Source organism: Bos grunniens, chromosome 5 (genome assembly GCF_055505025.1).
Source record: "Bos grunniens cultivar Pamir isolate PY7600 chromosome 5, Bosgru_T2T1.0, whole genome shotgun sequence".
Lineage (NCBI taxonomy): Eukaryota > Metazoa > Chordata > Mammalia > Artiodactyla > Bovidae > Bos > Bos grunniens.
The window spans coordinates 98,782,060-98,805,775 of NC_141169.1; the positions used below are offsets into that span (position 1 = coordinate 98,782,060).

The 23,716-nt window shown below is 44.8% G+C and overlaps 1 protein-coding gene and 1 long non-coding RNA gene across 20 annotated transcripts in view; one reads left to right on the forward strand and one right to left on the reverse strand.

Moving 5' to 3' along the window:
* BCL2L14 (BCL2 like 14) overlaps positions 1-12,711 on the reverse strand; it is a 25,241-nt gene extending 12,530 nt beyond the window's left edge. For 6 of the 10 annotated variants that reach the window (XM_086401991.1, XM_086401988.1, XM_086401994.1 and 3 more), the window contains exons 1-2: positions 10,568-10,752; positions 3,604-4,049 (exon numbers count right to left, since the gene is read on the reverse strand). In XM_086401991.1, the coding sequence (XP_086258117.1) occupies positions 3,604-4,042 (439 nt within the window). In that variant the 5' untranslated portion in view covers positions 4,043-4,049; positions 10,568-10,752. Of the gene's footprint in view, positions 1-3,603; positions 4,050-6,168; positions 6,294-10,567; positions 10,753-12,545 lie in introns of those variants that run through there. The other 4 variants (XM_086401992.1, XM_086401989.1, XM_086401997.1 and 1 more) reach the window with 2 other exon arrangements.
* Positions 8,270-23,716, forward strand: LOC147372679 (uncharacterized). 10 transcript variants are annotated; one of them, XR_015164258.1, is made up of 5 exons: positions 8,270-8,430; positions 9,502-9,687; positions 13,127-13,194; positions 13,301-13,500; positions 15,937-23,716. It is a non-coding gene; the product is annotated as an uncharacterized LOC147372679 (long non-coding RNA). The 10 variants fall into 10 exon arrangements; XR_015164260.1 differs by having other exon boundaries at positions 13,459-13,500; XR_015164255.1 differs by having other exon boundaries at positions 9,502-9,674.

A 23,716-nucleotide genomic window follows, 5' to 3' on the forward strand; every position in this document is an offset into this window, starting at 1 on the left:
GGAGAGAAAATGGAAAGGCTGCCCTTCCTTTGGAGTTTATTCTGGGGGCTCATTGTGCAGTTAAGGAGAGCAGGAGAGTGGGGAAGGCATTTGGCTTGAGGTTTTTCTTTGAAAGAGAAAGGACAGGGCATTTGGGAGAGAATTCCATATAGGGAAGTCTGCTATTTCCTACCTAGTATCCCTTTTCTTTATCTTCCTTAGTAACAGACCCCTGAAATGTCAGGGGAAGCTGACAGAACTACATTTCTCAGCCTCTTTTGCAATAAGGTGTACGCACTGAGATGTAAGAAGTTGGCTACTGTTTTAAGAAAGCTTGCTAAAGGGAGCTGAATTATCTAGAAAGAAGATAACCTTTGTCCTTCTCCTTGCTTCCTCTTTCTCCCTGCTTAGAATGTAGACGTGATGGCTGGAATCTGAGCAGCCATCTTGGGGTTGAAGGTGACGTTGAGGTTGGAAGCCACTAGCTAAGGGACAACAGAAAGGAATCCTTAAAGACTGGGGAACTGGCAGATCAAGCCTGAACTGCCTAACTGTGGTTTTCTTTTATAGGAGAGAAAAATAATCTCTATGTCAGTGAAGTTACAGCAGATCACAGCTGTGGAGAAAAAAGAGACTCACAGAAAAACTGGGTTGGTGTTTCTCAAATTGGTATTGCCATTCGTTTTTCTACATCCCAAGGCCTGTCACTACTAGACCTTGGTCTTGGGACGTAATCTCATAGTTCTTAGTCCAGCCTGGTGTCTGAAATGGCAGCACAAGCTACATTGTGACCTTTAGTTAAAAGAACCCAGGGGACACCAACTACTGAGTTCTGATTTACATGTGGCAAAAGAGAAAGAGAGGGCAAGTCCCTCTTGGGTCACACCCAGCATAGAACCAGCTAACCACCCACATAATTACCTAAACAAGAAAGCAAAAAGAGAGAAAGGGGAGAGGGAGATCAACTTAAGCGAATTATTAAAGCTAAGCCTCCTTAGGAGATAACCATTTCCACTTTTGTAGGAACATCTATAGGTCTACACAGAGATCTGGAAATTGAGAAAATAAGCAAAGGTCCAATGACCCTTCAGTAATCTTGAAATACAGAACATTGTTTTCCTCAGGAAAGCCAGAAAGTTAAAGTCTGTAAAATCTTCTGTTTCCTGCAAACTTCAAAGAATGGGACAAGCAGAAAAACCTATTTATGTGCCTCTAAACTGTTCTATGTATGGATGTGAGAGTTGGACTATAAAGAAAGCTGAGCGCCAAAGAATTGATACTTTTGAACTGTGGTGCTGGAGAAGACTCTTGAGAGTCCCTTGGACTGCAAGGAGATCAAACCAGTCCATTCTGAAGGAGATCAGCCCTGGGATTTCTTTGGAAGGAATGATGCTAAAGCTGAAACTCCAGTACTTTGGCCACCTCATGCGAAGAGCTGACTCATTGGAAAAGACTCTGATGCTGGGAGGGATTGGGGGCAGGAGGAGAAGGGGACGACAGAGGATGAGATGGCTGGATGGCATCACTGACTCGATGGATGTGAGTCTGAGTAAACTCCAGGAGTTGGTGATGGACAGGGAGGCCTGGCATGCTGCGATTCATGGGGTTGCAAAGGGTCGGACAGGACTGAGCGACTGAACTGAACTGAACTGAAACTGTTCTATGGGGCTTCCCACGTGGCTCAGTGGTAAAGAATATGCCTGCCAATGCAAGCAACACAAGAGACCCGGGTACGATCCCTGGGTTGGGGAGATCCCCTGGAGTGTAGGAAATGGCAACCCACTCCAGTATCCCTGCCGAGAAAAATCCCATGGATAGAGGAGCCTGGCAGGCTACCGTCCGTGGAATCACAACAACACACACACAGGCAAGCAAGCCAAACTGTTCTGTCTGCTGTGGACCTCAGATCCCACCCCCAGCAGAAGAACCCCTGGAGGGAGGAGGATTTCCTCAGATAATCCCAACCTTAAATTCTCCTCCCTAAAATGTACAAGTCTAATGGGAAATGGAAGTTTCCTTGATCGCAGCGAGTGCTCTAAAGCTGTCACTGTGTGTGCTGATTCTCCAACAAGCCTGACAGTCACAACATTTAAAACTTGAGACATTACTGCCACCTGTTGACTAATTATTGACACAGGCCAAACAGCCCAGCAGGAGAGCAGGTTTCTTTTAAAATCTGGGCATCAGGCAGAAGATATGGTTGGAGGGGAAGATGTTTATGCCTAGGTCTGTGGATGAAGGGCAACACTGTTAAAGCCTTGCATGAAAATGTTCTGTTCAATACAATGTGTTTTGTCCCGCTGAAAGAAGATTTTGTCAAAATGCTTCTTGGTTTTTTGAGGGGCTTGAACTTTGAAATCACTTTTGTATATGGCTATCTGATCTTTCCATCCACCTTCAAGAAGCCAATTTACAGATGGAAATGCAGAGGCTCAGAGATGGGAGTTGACGTCCCTCAGGAAGGACAGCCTGAGCCGATCTGGGGATCTTCCCTTTGTATTGGTCTCTGGCACAGAGGATTAGGAATTTGGGCAGCAAGCTTAGCTATAGATGGTGGAGCCAGAAAACCAGTCCTGTCACCCACTGCCACGAAACTTTTCCTTTCTGCTCAGTCTTAAGGAAAGTAGGACAATTAGGATTGAGAATTGGGCTTCCCTGGTGGCTCAGTGGAATTGGAGAAGACTCTTGAGAGTCCCTTGGACTGCAAGGAGATCAAACCAGTCAATCCTAAAGGAAATCAACCCTGAATATTCATTGGAAACGATGTTGAAGCTGAAACTTTAATAATTTGGCCACCTGATGCAAAGAGCCAGCTTATTGGAAAAGACCTTGATGCTGGGAGAGATTGAAGGCAAAAGCAAAAGAGAGCAGCAGAGGATGAGATGATTAGATAGCATCACTGATCAGTTCAGTTCAGTTGCTCGTCATGTCTGACTCTTTGTGACCCCATGGACTGTAGCACTCCAGGCTTCCCTGTCTATAACCAACTCCCAGAGCATGTTCAAACTCATGTCCATCGAGTCGGTGATGGACATTGTCACCAACTTGATGGACATGAATTTGAGCATGCTCTGAGAGTTGGTTATAGACAGGGAAGCCTCGAGTGCTACAGTCCATGGGGTTGCAAAGAGTCAGACATGACTTAGTGACTGAACAACCAGAGTGGTAAAGAATATGCCTGCTAATGCAGGAGACACAGATTTGATCCCTGATCTGGGAAGATCCCATGTGCCGTGGAACAACTGAGCCCATGCACCACAAGTATTGAGCCTGTGCTCTAGAGCCCATGTGCTACAACTACTGAAGCTTGTGAGCCCCAGAGCCTGTGCTCTGCAACAGGAGAAATCACGGCAATGAGAAGCCTACAGACCCCAACTAGGGAGTAGCCCCTAGTCTCCAAAACTAGAGAAAAGCCTGCACAGAAATGAAGACCCAGCACAGCCAAAAATAAAAAGTAAATAAAATTAAAAAACAACAACAAAACAATTGAGTATTAATAGGTTGGGAAGCTGAGGTTCAAAGAGTTCCCTACCTCAGGGTGGGAGGAGGTGAACCCCCAGGCATACAAAGAAGGGAAAGAAGTGGCTGTGGGAGAGAAAGTGCAGCTGGTCCCCCAAAGCTTACCTTTGTGCTCTAAGCGCTGGTCCATGCTGGAGCGGGACCTTGGCCATTTCGGACTCCGAGGACGGGCCTGAGGTACCCCCAACCTTTGTGCCTGGGCACAGATTTCTGGAGGCGAGCTCTGTGAGTCTTCCTCCTTCTCTGCTACCCCGAAGAGGGTCCTCCAGGATGATTTTTTCTTGGTGAGGTTTATGGCCTTCTCGCTGGACTGAGAATGTCTGCAGGGCCACGGCCCCTGCGTCCATGCCTCACTCACTGGCCAGCGCTCTGGCCCTTTCTGGGACAGACTCCTTGTTCTCAGGTGCTTCGGTGAGAGGATGGCAGAGGTGTTCTGGAAGACGTGGTGTTTGACATAGAACTCCAGGATTTTGAACTCCAAGCTGTCTGAGTCCTCATCATCCAGGGGGATCTCTTCCAGGTCACAGGGGCTGGCAGTGCACATGGTGGGGCTGCAATGACAAAATCACACGTGTCCTTCCACCTGGGAGCTACCTACTCTTGGTAGGAAAGGGGAGACGGGGTGAAAGTCAGTAAGCATTTACTGAGCACCTATTCTCTTTGTGGTGTCGGAGAAGACTCTTGAGAGTCCTTTGGACTGCAAGGAGATCAAACTAGTAAATCCTAAAGAAAATCAACCCTGAATATTCACTGGAAGGACTGATGCTGAAACTGAAGCTCCAATACTTTGGCCACCTGATTCGAAGAGCTTGACTGACTGGAAAACACCCTGATGCTGGGAAAGATTGAGGGCAGGAGGAGAAGGGGGTGACAGACAATGAGATGGTTGGATGGCACCACTGACTTGATGGACATGAGTTTGAGCAAGCTCAGGCAGATGGTGAAGGACGGGGAAGCCTGGCTTTCTGCAGTCCATGGAGTCACAAAGAGTCGGACACGACTGAGCGACTGAACAAATTCTCTTTGTGCTGGGAGGCAGCAGGTAGCCAGAGATGGAAAAGCCAGGGTTCTTTCTGCAAGTTCAGATTTGCAGAGATGAGGAGATGTGTACATAGATAACTCCAGACCGAGAGAGTGAGCTAGGAGCTTGAACAAAGATACTGGAGCAAACATAGGAGGTGGGGGAAGAACAGAGAGCTGCAAATAGAGGCAAGTGCAGGCTCCTTGTGACTGGATTCTGGAGCTTAGAACAATCTGGGCACAGAGCAGACCATAGGTGAATTTAGGTTGTTTCCCTGGGCCCTGCAACCGGACCCTCAGACCTGGCCCCACCCACCAGTAAGTGGGCACTAGCTCCAGGATGTGATTTCACCCACCAATGGGAAGGCAACAGTCCCAGGGACTCCTGAACCCTAACTCAATCCTCTAGTTAACTCATCAGTAACCATGGGTCTCCCTGGGGTTCGAGAGTCAGACACCTTGTGACCTGACCCTGCCAACCAGCTGCTGGCAGCCTTAGCACAAGGTAGGGCCTGACATCCAACTGGGTCGGGGGCCAACCAAGCCTACCAGACTGCCCATGGTAGCCAGCCCACCATAGCAGAAGGGCACATGCAACCACACAGGGAGCACCCTTGGAGCACTTGGTGATGAGAAGGGAGTGAATTCTGGGATGCAGAGAACTTTTCCTTCAAAAAAGCCACTTCTCTAAGATCAGGAAATGTAACCAACCTACTGGCTACATGGAAATAAGAACAAGTTAGGCAAAATGATGCAACAGAGGAACATGTTTCAAACAAAGGAATGAGATAAAGCCTCAGGAGAAGGACTGAGTGATGTGGAGATAGGCAATCTACTCAAGAAAGAGTTCAGGGTAGGGATCATAAAGATGATGCAAGAAGTGGGGAGGAGAATGAATGGAGAGTGAGAAGTTAGAGGCTTTTAACAAAGAGTGAGAAAATAAAAAAACAACCAGAGATGAAGAATACAAAACTGAAATGAAAAATACACTGGAAGGAGCTGGCAGTAGACCAGATGATACAGAGGAATAGATTAGTGAGCTGGAAGACAGACTAGTGGCAATCATTAATGCTGAACAGAAAAAAAAAGAATGGAAAGAAATAAGAGCTTAAGAGATCTCTGGGACAGCATAAAGCACACAAATATTTGCATTTTAGGGATCCAGAAGGAGAAGAGAGTGAGAAAGGGGCTGAGAACATAGTTGAAGGCATAATACCTGAAAACTTCCCTACCCAAAACAAACAACCCAATTAAAAAATGGGGAGAAGACCTGAAGAGACAGTTTTTCAAAGAAGAAATACAGATGGCCAATGGGTACAGGAAAAGAGACAACATTGTTAATAATCATAGTTGCCTACATTCATATCTTATTAATTATTGAAAATAACAGCTAATTCTATTATTACTTTTGCATCTAGTAGCGGAATTGTTCTATAAAGAAGAATTTTAATCAGTTGTTTGGTTACTTCTTTATTCAAGTATTTTCTATCATAGTTATACTTTGTTATTAATTTCTAACTTGGGCTTCCCTGGTGGCTCAGATGGTTAAGAATCTGCCTGCAATGCTGGAGACCCAGGTTTGATCCCTGGGCTGGGAAGATCCCCTGGAGAAGGAAATGGCAACCCACTCTAATGGTGAGAAAGTATGACCTGTATGCGATGCAGTTTTTGAACTCTGTTGAATGTTGCTTGATGGTCTATTGTATGGTCAGTTCTCAAAAACACTTCATGTATGCTTGATCAGAATATGTGTGCTCCAGTTGTTAGGTACATTGCTAAATGTGATCATAAAATAAAACTTATTAGTTATATAAAAAGTATCATTAATCATCAGAGAAACGCAAATCAAAACCACAATGAGATATGACCTTTCACCTGTCAGAGTGGCTCTCACCAAAAAGTCTACAAATAGCAAACATTGACAAGGATATCAAGAAAAGAGAACTCCCATACACCGCTGGTGAGAATGTAAATTGGTGTGTCCACTACAGAAAACAGTATGGCTGTTTCTCAAAAATATACAAGTACCATATGACCCAGCAATCTCATTTCTGTGTACCTATCCAAAAAAACCCACAAACACTAATTCAAAAAGACACACGCGGCACAATGTTCATAGCAACAATATTTACAATTGTCAATATATGTAACAACCTAAGTGTCCATCAACAGATGAATGGGTAAAAAGATGTGGTATGTATGTGTACACACCCACTCCACACAGTGAGATACTATTACATAAGCTATCAAAAAGAATGAAATTTGCAACAGCATGGAGAGTAAGTGAAATAAGCCAGACAGAGAAAGACAAATACTGTATGATATCATTTATATGTAGACTCTTAAAAAGTGCAACAAACTAATACATATAACAGTAAAGGAACAGATTCACAAGTACAGAGAAGAAACTAGTGGTTACCAGTTGGGAAGGGAAAAGGTGAAGGGGTAAGAGACCGGTAGGGGACTAAGAGGTACAGACTGTTGGGTATAAAAAAATAAGCTACAAGGATACATTGTACAGCACAGGGAAAGTAGCCAATACTTTATAATAACTGTAAATAGAGTATAACCTTTAAAAATTGTGAATAATTGTTATACATCTGAAGCTTATATAATATTGTACATCAACTATACCTTAATAAAAAATTGTTTCTAAACCTATAAAACATGGGTATGTGGACAGAAAAAAAAACTGGCACATGTGAATCACTTAAAATAGTGCATAAAAGTGAAAGTGTTAGTCGCTCAGTGGGGTCCAGCTCCTTGTGACCCCATGGACTACAGCCCACCAGGGTCCTCTGTCCACTGAATTCTCCAGGCAAGAATACTGGAGTGGGTAGCCATTCCCTTCTCCAGGGGATCTTCCCAACCCAGGGATTGAACCCAGATCTCCTGCACTGCAAGGCAGATTCTTTACTGTCTGAGACAACAGGGAAGCCTATATATGACTATAGGAAACTATATATATATATAGTGTGTGTGTGTGTGTATGTGTGTAAAGCATACATACCATACGCTATGAAGCCTGGAACTTGGCTGGCTTTCCCAGCACCTAACATAATGCCTGATACATGGTAACTTCTTGATAAATATTTGAAGAATGAAAGAAAAATGATACAGTGCTGCCAGATAAAATATGAGACATCTAGGAGAAGGCGATGGCACCCCACTCCAGTACTCTTGCCTGGAAAATCCCATGGATGGAGGAGCCTGGTAGGCTGCAGTCCACGGGGTTGCTAAGAGTCAGACACGACTGAACGACTTCACTTTCACTTTTCACTTTCATGCATTGGAGAAGGAAATGGCAACCCATTCCAGTGTTCTTGCCTGGAGAATCCCAGGGACGGCGGAGTCTGGTGGGCTGCCGTCTATGAGGTCGCACAGAGTCGGACACGACTGAAGCGACTTAGCAGCAGCAGTCAAATCTGAATGTCAGGTAAACAACAAATAATTTTTTAGTAGTCCCAAATATTGTGTGGAAAATACTTACACTAACCATGTCTGCTGTTTATCAGAAATTCATACCTAACAGGGCCTCTTGTATTTTTGTGCAAATCTGGCAATTCTGTGATTAACAAGTGCTGTTTATAAAAATTGAGATCTGAGATTGTTGGAAGCAGGTAAAGTGGACCCAGGTGGAGACTGAGCGACCTGAGTCTCACCAGAGAAAGAGTGGTTAAAAAGTGAGAGGAGAGCGTGACCTATGGTTCCAGATGCGGGGAAGTGACTCGGTGTAGAAGGGGCTGGAGGGCAGCGCTGGAAGGCCCCAGGAGAGCATATATGTGGGTTTTAATTTGGACCTTCCTTTTGAGTTGGGCAGCTCTGGATGCCTTAGGCAGGACATACACCTGGGTCCTCTAGGAAGCAAGGCCTTAAATTTGCAGCCAGCATACTATGCTCGGGAGAAACCAGGTAAATTAAACAAAAAACCAAACCCAAACCTTTCTCAAGTACTGTGAAGACTTCAACATTGTGTGTGGGTGTGGGTGTGGGTGTGGGGGTGTGTGTGTGTGTGTGTGTGTGGAGTAGCGTTGCTGTTGGAGAGAGAAAGGGCCCGACTTCTTTGAGAAACCAGAGTTTGCTAACTATTGATTCAGGAGCAACATCTGAAAAGAGGGGAAAACCTGAGGTCAAGGTGGAGAACACAGCCCTTCCACTTGGTGAAAGAAGAGGATTTTGTGGTTTTCCAGGTTAGAAAGCATTTGAGTGCTTGGCCCAACCTAGAGGCCAGGCCAAGGGCCAGAGAAGCAGAGGGCCCAGCAGCCCCCAGGAGTGGAGGGTAGTCAGGCTGGGCAATTGCCTGCAGCTGTGTCGAAGTATCAGCTAAAACACGTTGGATGCGCTTAACAAGCATAGGGTATTTTTCCTATTAATCTGCGTTGGGAATGAAGGGAGAGCTGTTAAATGGATAGTGAAGTCTTATTTTAAAGCAAAGGATTGAGTTTCTTTATCACAAATTGCAGCCCTTCTGCTCTTTGCTGTTCCTATTTAAAGTCAAGCTTCTCCTAATGGAAACGTACAGATGAGTTTTATACATAACACTGATGGAAATGAAGCCCTGGGTGGGGCCCCAGAATGTAAGTTCAGAGCCTGGAGTGGAAATTATGAATAGCTCCAGAATAACAAGCTCTCTGTGAGGCTTGTTATGATTCAGTGACTCAGTGGCCCTACCCTTTTGACCCAGTCTTCCTTATATACCCTCTTCCTTATCTACAGCAAACTCTGGCAGACCTACTCCCCAAAGCTAGGTTACACGGCATCTTTTCCTGGTCTCTCTTCTTTCTTGGAGACTTGCTTCTCCTCCCCTCCATCCCCCACAACCCCCAAAGTGGTCGAAGTCCTCCGGGTCCCCAGTGGTGGCTCGTCCCCTGGGAGCACCGCAGAGCTGCAGCTGACCTCCAGGATCACAGGATACACTGTAGGGATTTTTCTAGCTCTGGATTTGTTGGTCAAGCTTAGATTTTGCTTCTCTTCCTGTCGCAGGTCGTGGAGCAAACAGCCTTCACGCGTGCTCCGTGATTCCTGTGCACAGAGGCTGTGACCCAGAAAGCTGGACAGAACTCTGCCCTGGCCTTTCCCGGGTGTGAGGGGCATGGAACACCCTTTGGCCCAACAGACTCAGCCGCAGAGCTGGCTTCATCACTCTGGACACACAGGCAAGGCCTGAGTGTAAGACGGGGGCGGTGGGGGAGGGGAGGACACTCATCCCAGAGGGACCTACGCAGACCAGCTGATGAGCTGGGTTTTGTCTGGTTGTCTCACGCCTCTCCTTTCGCACTCTCTGCCCTCTCACAGGCCTCCCCTCCGCTTTCTTCCCTGAACGTCAGACCTTCTGGGATCCTTATCTCTCCCCCACTTGTCATTTCTGAGTAGGACACGGTCTTTAATCCTAAGGGTGAAATGAGGTAAAATGTCTTACCGTCCTACAATAGAAGCTAAACTGAGAGAACCTCAGGTCTCATGAATTAAACACAGACTCAGGCTCTGATTATAGAACAGAGCGGGCAGGGAACTCAGGAGGGAGTCTTTCAAAGGGGAGGGGGAATTCCCATTTCACCTGAGCCGGGTGCTGAAGGAAGGCTCTAAGAGGAGTAGATCTTGTGCCCAGAGATGCTCTGGGCTCAAAGCCAGGGACTCCTGTCCTCAGCCCATTTGTGCCCTGGAGGAGGGACCTAGTATTTCCATGGGCTTCTGTCATGCTGTCACATCCTCAGTGAGACAGGTCTGCATACTATTAAAAACGATTCAGCCAGTTATATTTTCTTAACTTCCCCAGCCATTCTGGAGCAAAGGAGAAATGAAAGGGAAACCTAAATGTCTCTCTTTGCCTTTCCTGAAACCCCCTAATAAACTGTACACTTAGCTTTTAGTTTTAGATTCTTACTTTTGCTTCCTGAGACTTACAGGATCAGAACTCCTAAACAAACGAAGTAAGCATTAGGTTTACCAGCCCCCAGTTAGAGCGCCTAATGAACACATCCAGGACTGTAGTCCCCCCCCCCGCCTCCCCCATGTCCTTCTGGGAAGGCTGAATCTCTCCTGGTGTTACCTGGTCTTCAAGCTGTCAGTGGTTGCTCCTGCTTCGAGTCAGGTGGCTGTAAGGATATTTCTATACCCGAGTCTCTCTCCACGAAACTTAAGAGGAAACTGTGGCCTAGTCTTCTTGGCTCCTGATTTCAGAAGGCCCTTGTGACCTAAGACGCCACCGGAGTGTAGCGTGTTCAGGTTGGGACTGAGGCTGGAGGGAGGGTTAGGAAGGGAGTCACTTCCTTGTTAAGCCCTGCCCACAGCTATTTAACTGAAGGAGGGACTGACCTTTGCCCAAGTAATTTGACTCTAGGAGTTCTGCATCTTCATTAAGGACTCTCACTGCCCTTTAGGACGGGGACAATTATGTGGATGCCCTCCCCCCATAGAACTTTACTTTTCCTTTGATCAGTTTCAATCAAGTTGAATCAACTGTGTGGGTGCTCACTTGTGTCCATCTCTTTACTACTCCATGGACTGTAGCCCGCCAGGACTCCTTGTCCATGGAATTCTCCAGGCAAGAATCCTGGAGTGGGTTGCCATTTCCTCTTCCAGGGGATCTTCCCGACCCAGGGGTTGAACCCGAGTTTCTTGAGTCTCCTGCATTGGCAGGCCGTTCGTTACCAACTACGCCACCTGGGAAGCCTTCATCAGTTAAGCAAATGTTTACTGATCACCTCTGTGGCAGATATGGTCACATGTGTTTATTCTTCACGGCAAGAAGGAGGTGTTAGGGTTACCATTTTATATACTAGGAAACTGAGGCTCAGAGAGCTAAGGTATCTTGCTGGTGGTCCCCCATCAGCTGAGTTGAAATCCAAAGCTAGGTCTTTTTGGCTTTACACCATAGCATAGATTGTATTCAAATAGGACCACTGCAAACACTTCCAAAATGGAATCCAACACCAGCCATAGTGAAAGCCACAAACGCTGATAAAGGCCACGTGCCACAGTTTAGGGATAGAATTTCCTATGTAAAAGAAAAAAGAAACATATGATTTTGTGCTCTATCCAGATTCTTGACTGAAATCCATGAGCACTGCCTAGTCAAAATGTAAAGATGAAGGAAGCGTGCACAGTTATGGGAAAGTCCTTTGGTGATTTGAAGTGAATTTTAACCAGCAAACTCATATTATTGTCCATAATGTATACCAGTCTAGTCAACTTGAGAGATGTTAAAGAAATATTGACTTTTTTTTTTTTTTAAATAACTTGGTCTTTTTTTGGGGAAGAAAAGATATATTCATTCAAAATAATTTAAGAATCAACAAATGCTTGTAATCAATAAGTAAATCACATAGTAGGGATGACAGTTGTTATTGGAGTTCAGAGCTACATAACTTAAGGACACTGGTGACAGAAACCGTTTAGAGGTCTTACGAGGTAAGTATGAACACAAGGAAGTATGAACACCGGGAGTCAGGCTCACTGAAGACAGAGAATGTTCATTAATCATTCAGCTTTGTGGCTCCCACCTCCAACACACTAGCACAAAGTAGATGGGGCTCAATACATGTTATATATTAATAGACGAAGCAACAGAGAAGGCAATGGCACCCCACTCTAGTACTCCTGCCTGGAAAATCCCATGGATGGAGGAGCCTGTTAGGCTGCAGTCCATGGGGTCGCTAAGAGTCGGACACGACTGAGGGACTTCACTTTCACTTTTCACTTTCCTGCATTGGAGAAGGAAATGGCAACCCACTCCAGCGTTCTTGCCTGGAGAATCCCAGGGATGGGGGAGCCTGGTGGCTGCTGTCTATGGGGTCACACAGAGTCGGACACGACTGAAGTGACTTAGCAGTAGCAGCAGCAGACGAAGCAAAACCTACTCTCTTCTGATTCTAAAAATACACATTAGAGTGTGAGGCTCAAGAGGGAGAGGATATATGTATAATTATAGCTGATTGATGTTGTATGACGGAAACCAACACAACACTGTAAAAATTTAAAAAATGCACATTTGTTGTAGAAAACTTGTAGAACAAAAAATAGCATACCTAAAATAAAGACCACCATGATCCAGTCATCCAGTGATACATAATTAAAAACTTGGTGTAATTCCTTCCTTCTGGGACAGTATCACTTTGCTGCCCTTGAGGTGTCTGTGTGGCCCACTGCCCGTTCTCTGCATGCTGCCCTCAGTCATGCATCTACCAGGATGCTCCCCTGCAGTCACATGGACCAAGTGACCCCTGCCCCTTGTTAAGAAGGAAACAACAGACCCCAAATGGAGTCACTTGTGTTGGGTCCATGGCAGCAGACCAGGACTTGATGCCTAAGCTGATTATAATTTCAGCCTTCCGAGGAATGTGATTCCAGCCACACTGGAATTTCCTGGTCGGTCCTGGGAAATTTGCAGATAGACCCTTCTGTTCCCCTCAGGAGTGAGGCCTCGCCTAAAACAATACATCTTTGCTGATAATTCCCTTTTGTCTGCTCCCTTGCTGCCTTTTGAAAACCTTTCCTTTTCTGCAGCTCAGTAGAGTTCCTCTTTACTTGCTAGATGGGATCCTGCCTGGTTCGTGAATCATCCAATAAAGCCAATTAGAGCCTTAACCGTTGACTTGTTATTTAACAGATGTGACGGCAGCAGAGGGATGAAGGAGACTCCTGATGGCCTCACGGACAATGAAAAACACTGATGAGGTACCTGTGAGACCCTTTTTGAGCTCACTGTCTTTCTGAGGGCTGTGGGTAATTTCCCTCTTGGTTCTTTTTTTTTTTTTTTAAGTCTTTATTGAATTTGTTACAGCATTGCTTCTGCTGTTTATGTTCTGATTTTGGGGGCTCTGAAGCATGTGGGATTTTAGTTCCCAGACCAGAGATTGAACCGGCACCCCCTGCATTGTGAGGTAAAGTCTTGACCACTGAACCGATAGAGAAGTCCCATCCCTCTCTCTTTGCATCCAGCTCCTGATCTGTTTGGCATACGGAGGAGGTCAGCTTCTGCTGGTGAGTGGTTCTACCCCCAGCCAACTGAGTTAAGCCGCTAGCCTTTCAGACAATTTGCAGGTTTTAAGTGGAAAAACCCCAACCCTTGATTCTGTCCATGTAGAGCCCCCAGGCTGCAGTTTCACATGTTACATCCCCATTGTTGGTTCAGTCTTTTTGACTGGTCAAGGTTCTGTGGAAATTGTTGTAGTTCACAGGCCTTCTCTAGGCCAGGTCACAGTGGCATCTCTTGGGCACTGCTGGTATGTCAAAGTGCACATGTTTGTCTTGTTTTATGTAAATGCTATTGCTAGCGGGGGTCTCAGAGGCCAAAAAGCTGCAATAATTGGTGGGCACAAGTGAACCATTGCTGCCTAAATAAAAAACTCCAGTGTTGAGACAAGTTGGTCTTGGAATAGGTTAGACCTACAGGTTACCTGCCAACCTCAGGGAAACTTCTGTGCAACGAGGGACACTGTAGAACACATAAAGTACCCAACACAGCTTCGAACCCTTTTAGGTTTTCCTTTGGCTCCAAGTAACCCAAACACTGGGAGAAGGTGATGGCACCACACTCCAGTACTTTTGCCTGGAAAATCCCATGGACGGAGGAGCCTGGTAGGCTGCAGTCCATGGAGTCACTAAGAGTCGGACACGACTGAGCGACTTCACTTTCACTTTTCACTTGCATGCACTGGAGAAGGAAATGGCAACCCACTCCAGTGTTCTTGCCTGGAGAATCCCAGGGACGGGGGAGCCTGGTGGGCTGCTGTCTATGGGGTCGCACAGAGTCGGACACAACTGAAGCAACTTAGCAGCAGCAGCAGCAACCCAAACACTTAGCTCACAGAATCCTTAAATTCTTTTTTTTTTTTTTTAAACTTTTTACCTTGTATTGGAGTATAGCAGATTAACAATGTTGGGATAGTTTCAGGTGGACAGTGAAGGGACTCACCCATACATATACAAGTATCCATTCTCCCCTAAACTCCCCTCTCATCCAGGCTACCATGTAACATTGAGTGGAATTCCCTGTGCTATACAGTAGGTCCTTGTTGGTTATCCATTTTAAACATAGCAGTGTGTACATCGGAGAAGGCAATGGCACCCCACTCCATTACTCTTGCCTGGAAAATCCGATGGATGGAGGAGCCTGGTAGGCTGCAGTCCATGGGGTTGCTAAGAGTCGGACATGACTGAGCGACTTCACTTTAACTTTTCACTTTCATGCATTGGAGAAGGAAATGGCAACCCACTCCATTGTTCTTGCCTGGAGAATCCCAGGGATGGGGGAGCCTGGTGGGCTGCCGTCTATGGGGTAGCACAGAGTCGGACACGACTGAGTGATTTAGCAGCAGCAGCGTGTACATGTCCCTCCCAAACTCCCTAACTGTCCCTTCCCACGCCCCCACCCCAAACTCATTCTCTAAAGGAGTCTTTCCGTTGGATTCTTAAATTCTAGAGTCAAGTTTGCCATCTTCTTAGTTCAGTTGTTCAGTTGTGTCCGACTCTTTGTGACCCCATGGACTGCAGCACGCCAGGCTTCCCTGTCCATCACCAACTCCTGGAGCTTGCTCAGACTCATGTCCATTGAGTTGGCGATGCCATCCAACCATCTCATCCTCTGTCATCCCCTTCTCCTCCCACCTTCAATCTTTCCCAACATCAGGATCTTTTCAAATGAGTCAGTTCTTTGCATCAGGTGGCCAAAGTACTGGAGTTTAAGCTTCAACATCAGTCATTCCAATGAACACTCAGGACTGATCTCCTGGACTGGTTGGATCTCCTTGCAGTCCAAGGAACTCTCAAGAATCTTCTCCAACATCACAGTTCAAAAGCATCAATTCTTCGGCGCTCAGCTTTCTTTATAGTCCAACTCTCACATCCATACAGGACTACTGGAAAATCCACAGCCTTGACTATATGGACCTTTGTTGGCAAAGTAATGTCTCTGCTTTTTAATATGCTGTCTAGGTTGGTCATAACTTCCTTTCCAAGGAGTAAGCGTCTTTTAATTTCATGGCTTCAGCCACCATCTGCAGTGATTTTAGAGCCCCCTAAAATAAAGTCTGCCAAATTGGTCTACAGAGCTGCTCTGAAGCTTCAAAATAACTTCATTAAAAAGCTTGTTATGGAAGGCTAGGGAAAAGTGAACTACACAGGAGATAAGAGGTACCACCTGTTTCTCCCCACTGTCCTTCCTCATGTGAAAACCCACATTTTCCTGATTCTCTGAACTGCCTTTCCATTGGCGAGACTGTTAAACAGTTACCTGGTAAAATCTCCCAAGATCCAGGTGAACAATACCTAAGAACTATACCTCCTTGGGTATTGTTCATTCCTTGGTCAAAGACAAAATGAAGGGCCATAATTAAAGAATTTCCTCAATTCAGGGAGGGTCCTCATATTTTTTTTATTTTAAGAGTTCAGAATCCTTATTGGGGTTTGTTACTGCAGGCTTATTCCCTGGTGGCTCAGAGGTTAAAGCGTCTGCCTGCAGTGCAGGAGACGAGCGTTCGATCCCTGGGTCGGCAAGATCCCCTGGAGAAGAAAATGGCAACCCACTCCAGTGTTCTTGCCTGGAGAATCCCATGGACGGAGGAGCCTGGCGGGCTACAGTCCACAGGGTTGCAAAGAGTTGGACACGACTGAGCGACTTCACTTCACTTCACTGCACTGCAGGCTGCCAGTTCCTTATCAGCTTGTACCGTATGTCAGTAGGATTTGGAAAGCCTCAAGATGGATGAAGGAAGCAGAAGGCATAATCCCAAGGATAATGGAGATCCTCTCCAGCATGGTCTTTTTTTTTTTTTTTCTTAATATGAGCAGCTTATTTATTTATTTGGCTGTGCCAGGTCTTAGCTGCAACATGCAGAATCTTCCAGCATTTGAAGTTGCAACATTTGAACTCTTATTTGTCACATGTGGGATCTGGTTCCCTGACTAGATTTTTGTTCCTGGATTTTTGTTTGTTGGGAGTTTTGTTTTTTTTTACTGATTCAATTTCTTTACTAGTAATTATTCTATTCAGATTTTCTATTCATGATTCAATATTGATAGGATGTATGTTTCTAGGAAATGTATCTATTTCTTCTAGGTTATGGAGAAGTCAATGGCACCCCACTCCAGTACTCTTGCCTGGAAAATCCCATGGATGGAGGAGCCTGGTAGGCTGCAGTCCATGGGTTGCTAAAAGTTGGACATGACTGAACGACTTCACTTTCACTTTTCCTTTCATGCATTGGAGATGGAAATGGCAACCCACTCCAGTGTTCTTGCCTGGAGAATCCCAGGGATGGGGGAGCCTGGTGGGCTGCTGTCTATGGGGTCTCGCAGAGTCGGACACAACTGAAGCGACTTAGCAGCAGCAGCTTCTAGTTATCTAATCTGTTGGCATATAATTGTTTATAGTAGTTTCTTATGATTCTTAGTATTTCTGCGTTTTCACTTGTAACATTTCCTCTTTGATTTCTGGTTTTATTTATTTGATAGTAACGCAAATACTTCTTTTCATAAAATGCAAATTGTCTCTTTTGGAATGCAACTGTTTATCATTGTGGGGAAAAACCAGTCCATGGGTACGGACTGGTTTTTCCAGTTTTGTCTCTATTTGTAAAATCAAGTGTGCAGTAGTGTGAGTTCTCCTTTGAATTGGTTGTAACATTTTAATTGGTTCTATTATTAATTAATGAGTTAAGTAAAATATTTGACACATGTTCTGAGAGTTGACTAAGATTCTAGCCTTAATCAAATTCTGAGCCTTTCTTGACTAGTCCTTTAAAGATGTGAACACAACACTAACAGCTCATAGCTACATCCTTAGGATGACCCAACCCAACCCCCACATCACCCCACCCCCCACCTTCAAGTGCCTACCTGAGAACATAATCTGCTCTTTGTTCCAACCAACACCTAAATGTAGGGTCCCTGTTCCCCAGTGTCTGTAGGAGGAGAGAAGCCTAACATGCCGACCAGCCTCCCCTTCCTGTTTTCTGTAATGTACCACTCCTGTGACTCTCCCGAGTCCCCACTCTGTCCCTATTCCCTCATTCTCCCTTCAAAACGCACAAATCCAAATTCAGCTCACTTTGGCTTCTTTACTGCTGTAGTCTATGACTGATTAAAGTCTGTCCTGACCACATTTACTGGGTTTGTTTTTGCCAGAGTCATGCTTTTATCTTTAAAGAAATTATCTACTAACACTGATTAAATTACTCAAAATCTCTGGACCTTCATGTTCCCTTCAGGCTATTCTTTGATGGTCTGCTTAACTGACTGAGAGACAGGTGGGTAGAAATCTCAAGATTCTGTTAGGGGCTGTGTTTTAATCAATGCCTTAGTTATTGATACATTTGCAGATAATATAGGTATAGTATAGCATAGCAGTAAAAGGCTGAGGCTCCAAAGGTGGTTTGCAGTTGAATACTGATCCCATCTCTTACTAAATGAAGGGTAGGGGAGAGTGTTCTGAAGAAGGAAGTAAAAGAAAGACGCTTGAAGTTGAGGCTGAAAGGAAGTTCTTGGGCTTAAAAATTACATGTATGAAAGAAGTCTGGAGGAGATATTAAAGAAGACTTATTCTGTCTCTTGTGTCACTGTTGTGATCAGGACTGTCGTGATAGGTTACAGGGGCTACCTCAATGGGGCTTTGCATAGGGAAGAGAGACTTGGCTTAGCTGTGAATACAGTAAGGAAAAGTGGGAATTCATAGCCAAGGAGCTGAATCGGGGTTGGGGGAAGATGGTACCAGTGGATGAAAAATTACTAAGGAAGAATCAGGAGTAAGGGGAGATTTTGGCTAAAATGACCTGATAGGATTCTTGGTGAAGGCAAGCCAGGGTAACCAGATGTTACCTGAGGAATGATCGAGGATGAAGAACTTAATCAGATATCAAGGGTGGGAGATTCTGGCTAAACTAACTTAGCAGGATTCTTGCCAAAACTGGGCTCTTGGATAATGTGCCCAATGATGGGACCTAGCTGGGCTCAGAGGAACCTGACTAAAGTTTGTTCAGGGACAGTCTTTGACAAGGACTGTGACAAAAAGCAAAGATAGGTCTGGAGTTAAGTGTCAGACTGAGCCGAGGTTCTTGAAAATGTAAATGACGAAACAAGGGGGTTTTCAGATTCAGTTACAACAACAGAAGGCAGAAGGAAAACAGAACCACTCTGATTCAATTTGACTCATCTTCTGTACCAAGAAAAGCAGTCTCACTTGGGAATGACAGAGAGAAGTTGGAACTTTAGATGACAGAGATGTGTTGAGTATCTTTAAGTAGATCTCAGGCCCACAGTAGGAAGACCCAGAACCACCATTTGTAACAGAGAAGAACAGATCTGACTCCATATTGCATCTGTTTCTTTAGCTCTAACCCCTGTGTGGTTTTCCCGTGCTTGGTCATGCTGGCTCTGAATCTTTCCTAAAAGTATGTTCTCTCTAGCCTGAAATATACAGGATAGCATATTCTCAGGTCTCTGACCTTTAAAGAGGTAGCATTTTCCCATTCATATAGAGATAAAAAGTTGCAGAACAGAGAATAACATTTGTCCTGTTGGAGGTTTATAGGAACATTGTGATCAAACCTATGCAGACAGCTGCAAGAACAAAGGATTCCTGCACCAAGAAGCTTGTAACAAGCAGCCACAGTTCTCTCCCGTTTTAGTATAGAAGAAGGCAGTAAAATGGTTCTTTGGAACACTTGTCCATCATCTTCTCTGTCTGCTGGATTTCCAAAGAAAATTACTATTCCTTTCCACAAACCTCATCTCTCAATTTATTGACTTGTCATTTTGATAGGGACAGAGTGAAGGGACAAAGTAGGTGATTAAATAGTTAACCCCACTAGGGGATTGTATCAATAACTGGAAAAAATATGGGAGACTCCCTGTAAGTTAATGATTGCTCAAGAAAGAAGATTTACTTAACCACAAAACCAAGCAGGCTTGCTTAGCAAAAAAAAAAAAAAAAAAAATGCAACAGAAGCATGAGACATGCCCCCCCACAATAAAGTGATGGTGACATGAGACCCGTATTCTGCCCATTGAGCTCAGTAAGTTAATAATCCCTAGGACATGCTCTCTGCACACATAAAAGACTATAATTGGTGGACCTAGCCTGACCATGTAGGGACAAGAAAACTCCCCTGCCAGACCTGAAGGAGGAAGTGATGATGGAAGCATGACATCCACTCAAGAAAGACAAAGAAGTTCTTCTCCCCCTCCCCACTTTTCCTTTGATTATAAAGCCCAGTAAGTTCTCAGGGTGGGGTGCCCCCTCGCCTGCCTGCTTTTAAGCCTCACAAGTGTCCTGTTCTAATAAATCTCTTCTTATCTATCTCTTTGCTCTCGATGGATTCTTCTCTGTGCTGAGACATGAAGGACTATGGTACTGGAGTTCTTTGGAGCCCCTGAAACAACACCCAAATGGTTTTAGTTTGGCAAGCAGTACGAGCTTGGACTCAGTAACACTGTTGGATGATGCTTGGTGACTGGGGATAACTTGCATGGTTGTCAGGCCTTGGCAGCCTTGCAAAACCTCACACAGATGTTAATCCTCCACAAAATCCTCTACTGAATTATCAGGCAGACGATTTATGAACCTTTAGAGGAGGGAGTTCCACGTGTTCACTGTGAGTTGGTTGGGACAGTTTAATCCCATCTCCCCAGATCAGTGGGGTGCTTTTGATGAAGTGAACATTGACTTCAGCAAGGTTTTTGATAAAAATCTCATGAGATCAATGTGAACAAATTGGAAAATGGCAATTTAGATGATGCTGTAATTGCAAAACTTTTCAGCTGGTTTTTCCTTTATACTCAAAGTGTGTGTTGATGGAATGAAGCACTGGATTCTCTGGACTGTTTACTTCTCCATCTCCTTAATTTGTTGTGTGAGCGTGGGCAAATCGCTCAGCTTCCCTGGTTCTCAGTATTATATAAAAAATGCTTCAATCTCTAGTTGTTTATAACTCCATGAGAAATTGGTTCACGTATGCCTGGAGGGATGTAATTTATTTCTGAGTTCTGTCCTTGATTCTGTTTGACATTTTTCATGATTGACTTATCTAATGGCAAGTACACGGTTGATACAAAGAGCTGAGGGAACACATGGATGAATAAGAGTTCAAGCCCCAGGGTCAGACAGTCCTGGAATATGAACCTTGGGTCCGTCACTTCCTAATTGGATCTTGAGCAGATTTCTTAACTTCACTAGCCTTGATTTTCTATTTACTTGAATAATAACAAAAATAGTAACAATAATAATAGATTCCATGTAAAGATTAAATAACTACATAAGATACTACATGAAAAAACACTTATCAAGGTGCCTGGCCCAAAGACAGTTCTCCAGTAACTGTTAGCTCTTATTGTTACATTATCCCTAAATTGGGAGAATTTATATTGGATAACATAGTATGTTTTAAAAATTACTGTAGGGCCAAGCTATGAGCCTAGAGTTAGAATGTAGTCCGGCTTACTAAAGCCTAAAGCCCAATGTTTAGGATTAACTACTCAACTGCATGTGAACAGAATGAGACTGACCTGGCTTTAGAGCAGTTCATATCAAAATCATTTTAGGGATTTTGGGCAACTGCCCGATGAATGTGAATCATCAGCATGGTATGGCTTCCAAAAAAGTCAGTGTTGTCTTAGGCTGAATTAATGGGGGTGCAGAGAAGCTTATGGTGCCATTTATACTCTCCTCTTGGGGAGGCAGAACACGCCTACAGAGCTGGGGTCATTTCCGCCCTTGTGTTTTTTATTGAGGAAGTAAAGCAGGAGGCTAGACAGCAGCAGTTCAAATCCCAGCTCTACCATGAGACTAGCTTTATGACCTTGATTGAGTTACCCAACCTCTCTGTGCTTCTACTTTCCCATCTGTAAAACAGGAATAATATAATTGGTACCTACCTCTTAGGGCTGTCATGAGGATTCAATGGGATGTCAGTGTAAACATATAAAACGCTTCTAAAATCTGGGCTAATAATAATTGCCAAAGAAGTGCTGTTGCTGCTGGCGGTAGTGGTATCATCACCTTTCTAAGAAGGGCATTGGCAGTTTCCCCCAGTGACAGGAGCAGAATGGTGCTGGGTGCTGCAGCCATGTGACAGGCAGAATATTGAATAAATTCTCCTCCTCCTCTCCCCTTACCCTTGGCCCAAACACACCCACCACTCCCATGATACAGAAGGGGCTTCAGAACACTTTCGGACTCTTCCCTAAACTGGAATGCTCAAACTCATATCCTTTTGGGTCTCCATCACTAGACTTTAGTGATCAGTGAATTCAGTGCCCTCATTTTCAATATTCTCAAGGTCACATAGGAAGTTAAGAACCAGGGTCAAGTCCATATTGTGTGCTTTCTCCACTCACCACCCCTTCCTCACCCCTGCTCATCAAAGTCTTTCAAACTCCAACTCAAATCCCGTCTCTTCCTAGAAACCCTTCTAGATGCTCCTGAATGGAATTGGTCTCCTCTTTCCCCTTAGCTACACCATAGCAAGTTTTGAACATTGATTATAGTACTTATCAGTCTTCTTTGTATTAGGGTCCCTTGTCCACACCTCTGTCTTCACCCTGTTTGCCTGAAGAACAAGGAGATCATTTATTCACTTTAGGATCCCACTTAGCATGTGCATGGTGCTTTGCATAGATGGGCCGTCCTGCCGTGATCATTGGACTTGGTAATTAAGGTTGTGAAATGTGGACTATTTCTCAGAAGAGAGAAGATCTGGAGGGAATGAAACTGATTCTCAGGAGGAGGATGGATTGGATTTAGCTACTTAGCTTCAGAGAACAGGAGGAGGACCAAGGTGGGGTCAGATTTGGTCTGGCTGTTTGGAGAGAACCCTTTACAATGACAGACATTTAATAAGGAAAGGGGGACCTTATGAGAGGTGAGTCTCCATCAGTGAAGATATTCAGATGGAAGCTTGGTAACCACTGTCAGGGACGAAGTAAGTAGTAATACAGGATACATCCTCCAAGTTCCCTGTTCGCTAGCTACGCTCAGCATCACTCAAGATCTTGGTGCCATTTTAGGGTCCACATGTAGTTGCAGACACAGTAGAGGTTTAGGGTGTCCAGCAGGGTTGAGAGGGACCCCAGCACTGCCCAGGGAGACCTGGGTCTCTCTCAGGTTCATTCTTAGCTTTGCTAGTCCAGGGTGCGTAGGGCCTGTACCGCCACAGACAACCAGCTCCTCTCCCTACTTCCTCTAGTTTTGCAGAATCTCTTTCCTTCCCTTTCCTCTCCTCCTCTGCTCATTGCTATCCTGTGTACCCAGAAGGTCACCTTAATGTGAACTTTCTAGCGTGGAGTGTCCTGAGTGTCTCAGTTATATCCCAAAGCTCTCAGCTTGGCTTTTAACATCCGGTTATAGTGTGATTCAGACCTTACAAGCATTCCACATAAAGGCCCCAAATCTATCTCTTCTTGGCTCTTAGCCTTGGAGCTATAGTTTTTACATTTCTTCTGATCATTCCATTCCATTTTCATTTTTCTTTCTTTTTCTTCTTCTTCTTCTTCTTTTTTTTTTTTTTTTTGCTGCACACAGCTTCAGAGTTTGTGGGGTCTTAGTTCCCCAACCAAGGATGGAACCCAGGGCTCCTGGTGGTGGGAGCACAGAATCCTAAGCGATGGACCATCAGGGAAGTCCCTCCATTTCATTTTCAAATGATGGATCTAGCTATGTTTGGATTCCAGATATATTTCTATAAGTTTCTGGTTTAAAATGTTTCATTTTTCACAGCCTCCCACCAACAAGTATGTACCTACTCCTTTGGCATTGCCCTCAAGACCCTGTTTTTGAGCCTCCTTTCCAAGACATCTACCCGGCCTCTGTATACCCAGGTATCACTTGTGACCTTGTGATCTTGCCCCCACCCCCAAGGTCAACCTAATTTTCTTCACAACACAATTTTGCTTCTCACCATTGGCCCTGAGCATCTTTGCCATCTGGCCTCATCCCTAAGGTTCTTGCTCAGAGAGGTCAGGTCTGTAGAATATCTACCCTTCATCAACCTGATACATCTGTAGTCTCCAAAGCATCTGGCTTCACAACATTCTAGCCAGCACTAAACTTAAGAGTGGGTTCTACTTCAAAAGTTCATTTGTAAGGGACTTATTTAGAACTCACGTTTTTCTCTTGAAGTAGTATTCTTCATGGTGGTGAGTTTTGCCAGACCAGTCCAGGAGAGCCCATTTAACTTGTAGGGGTAAGCTGAAGTACCAGCACTGT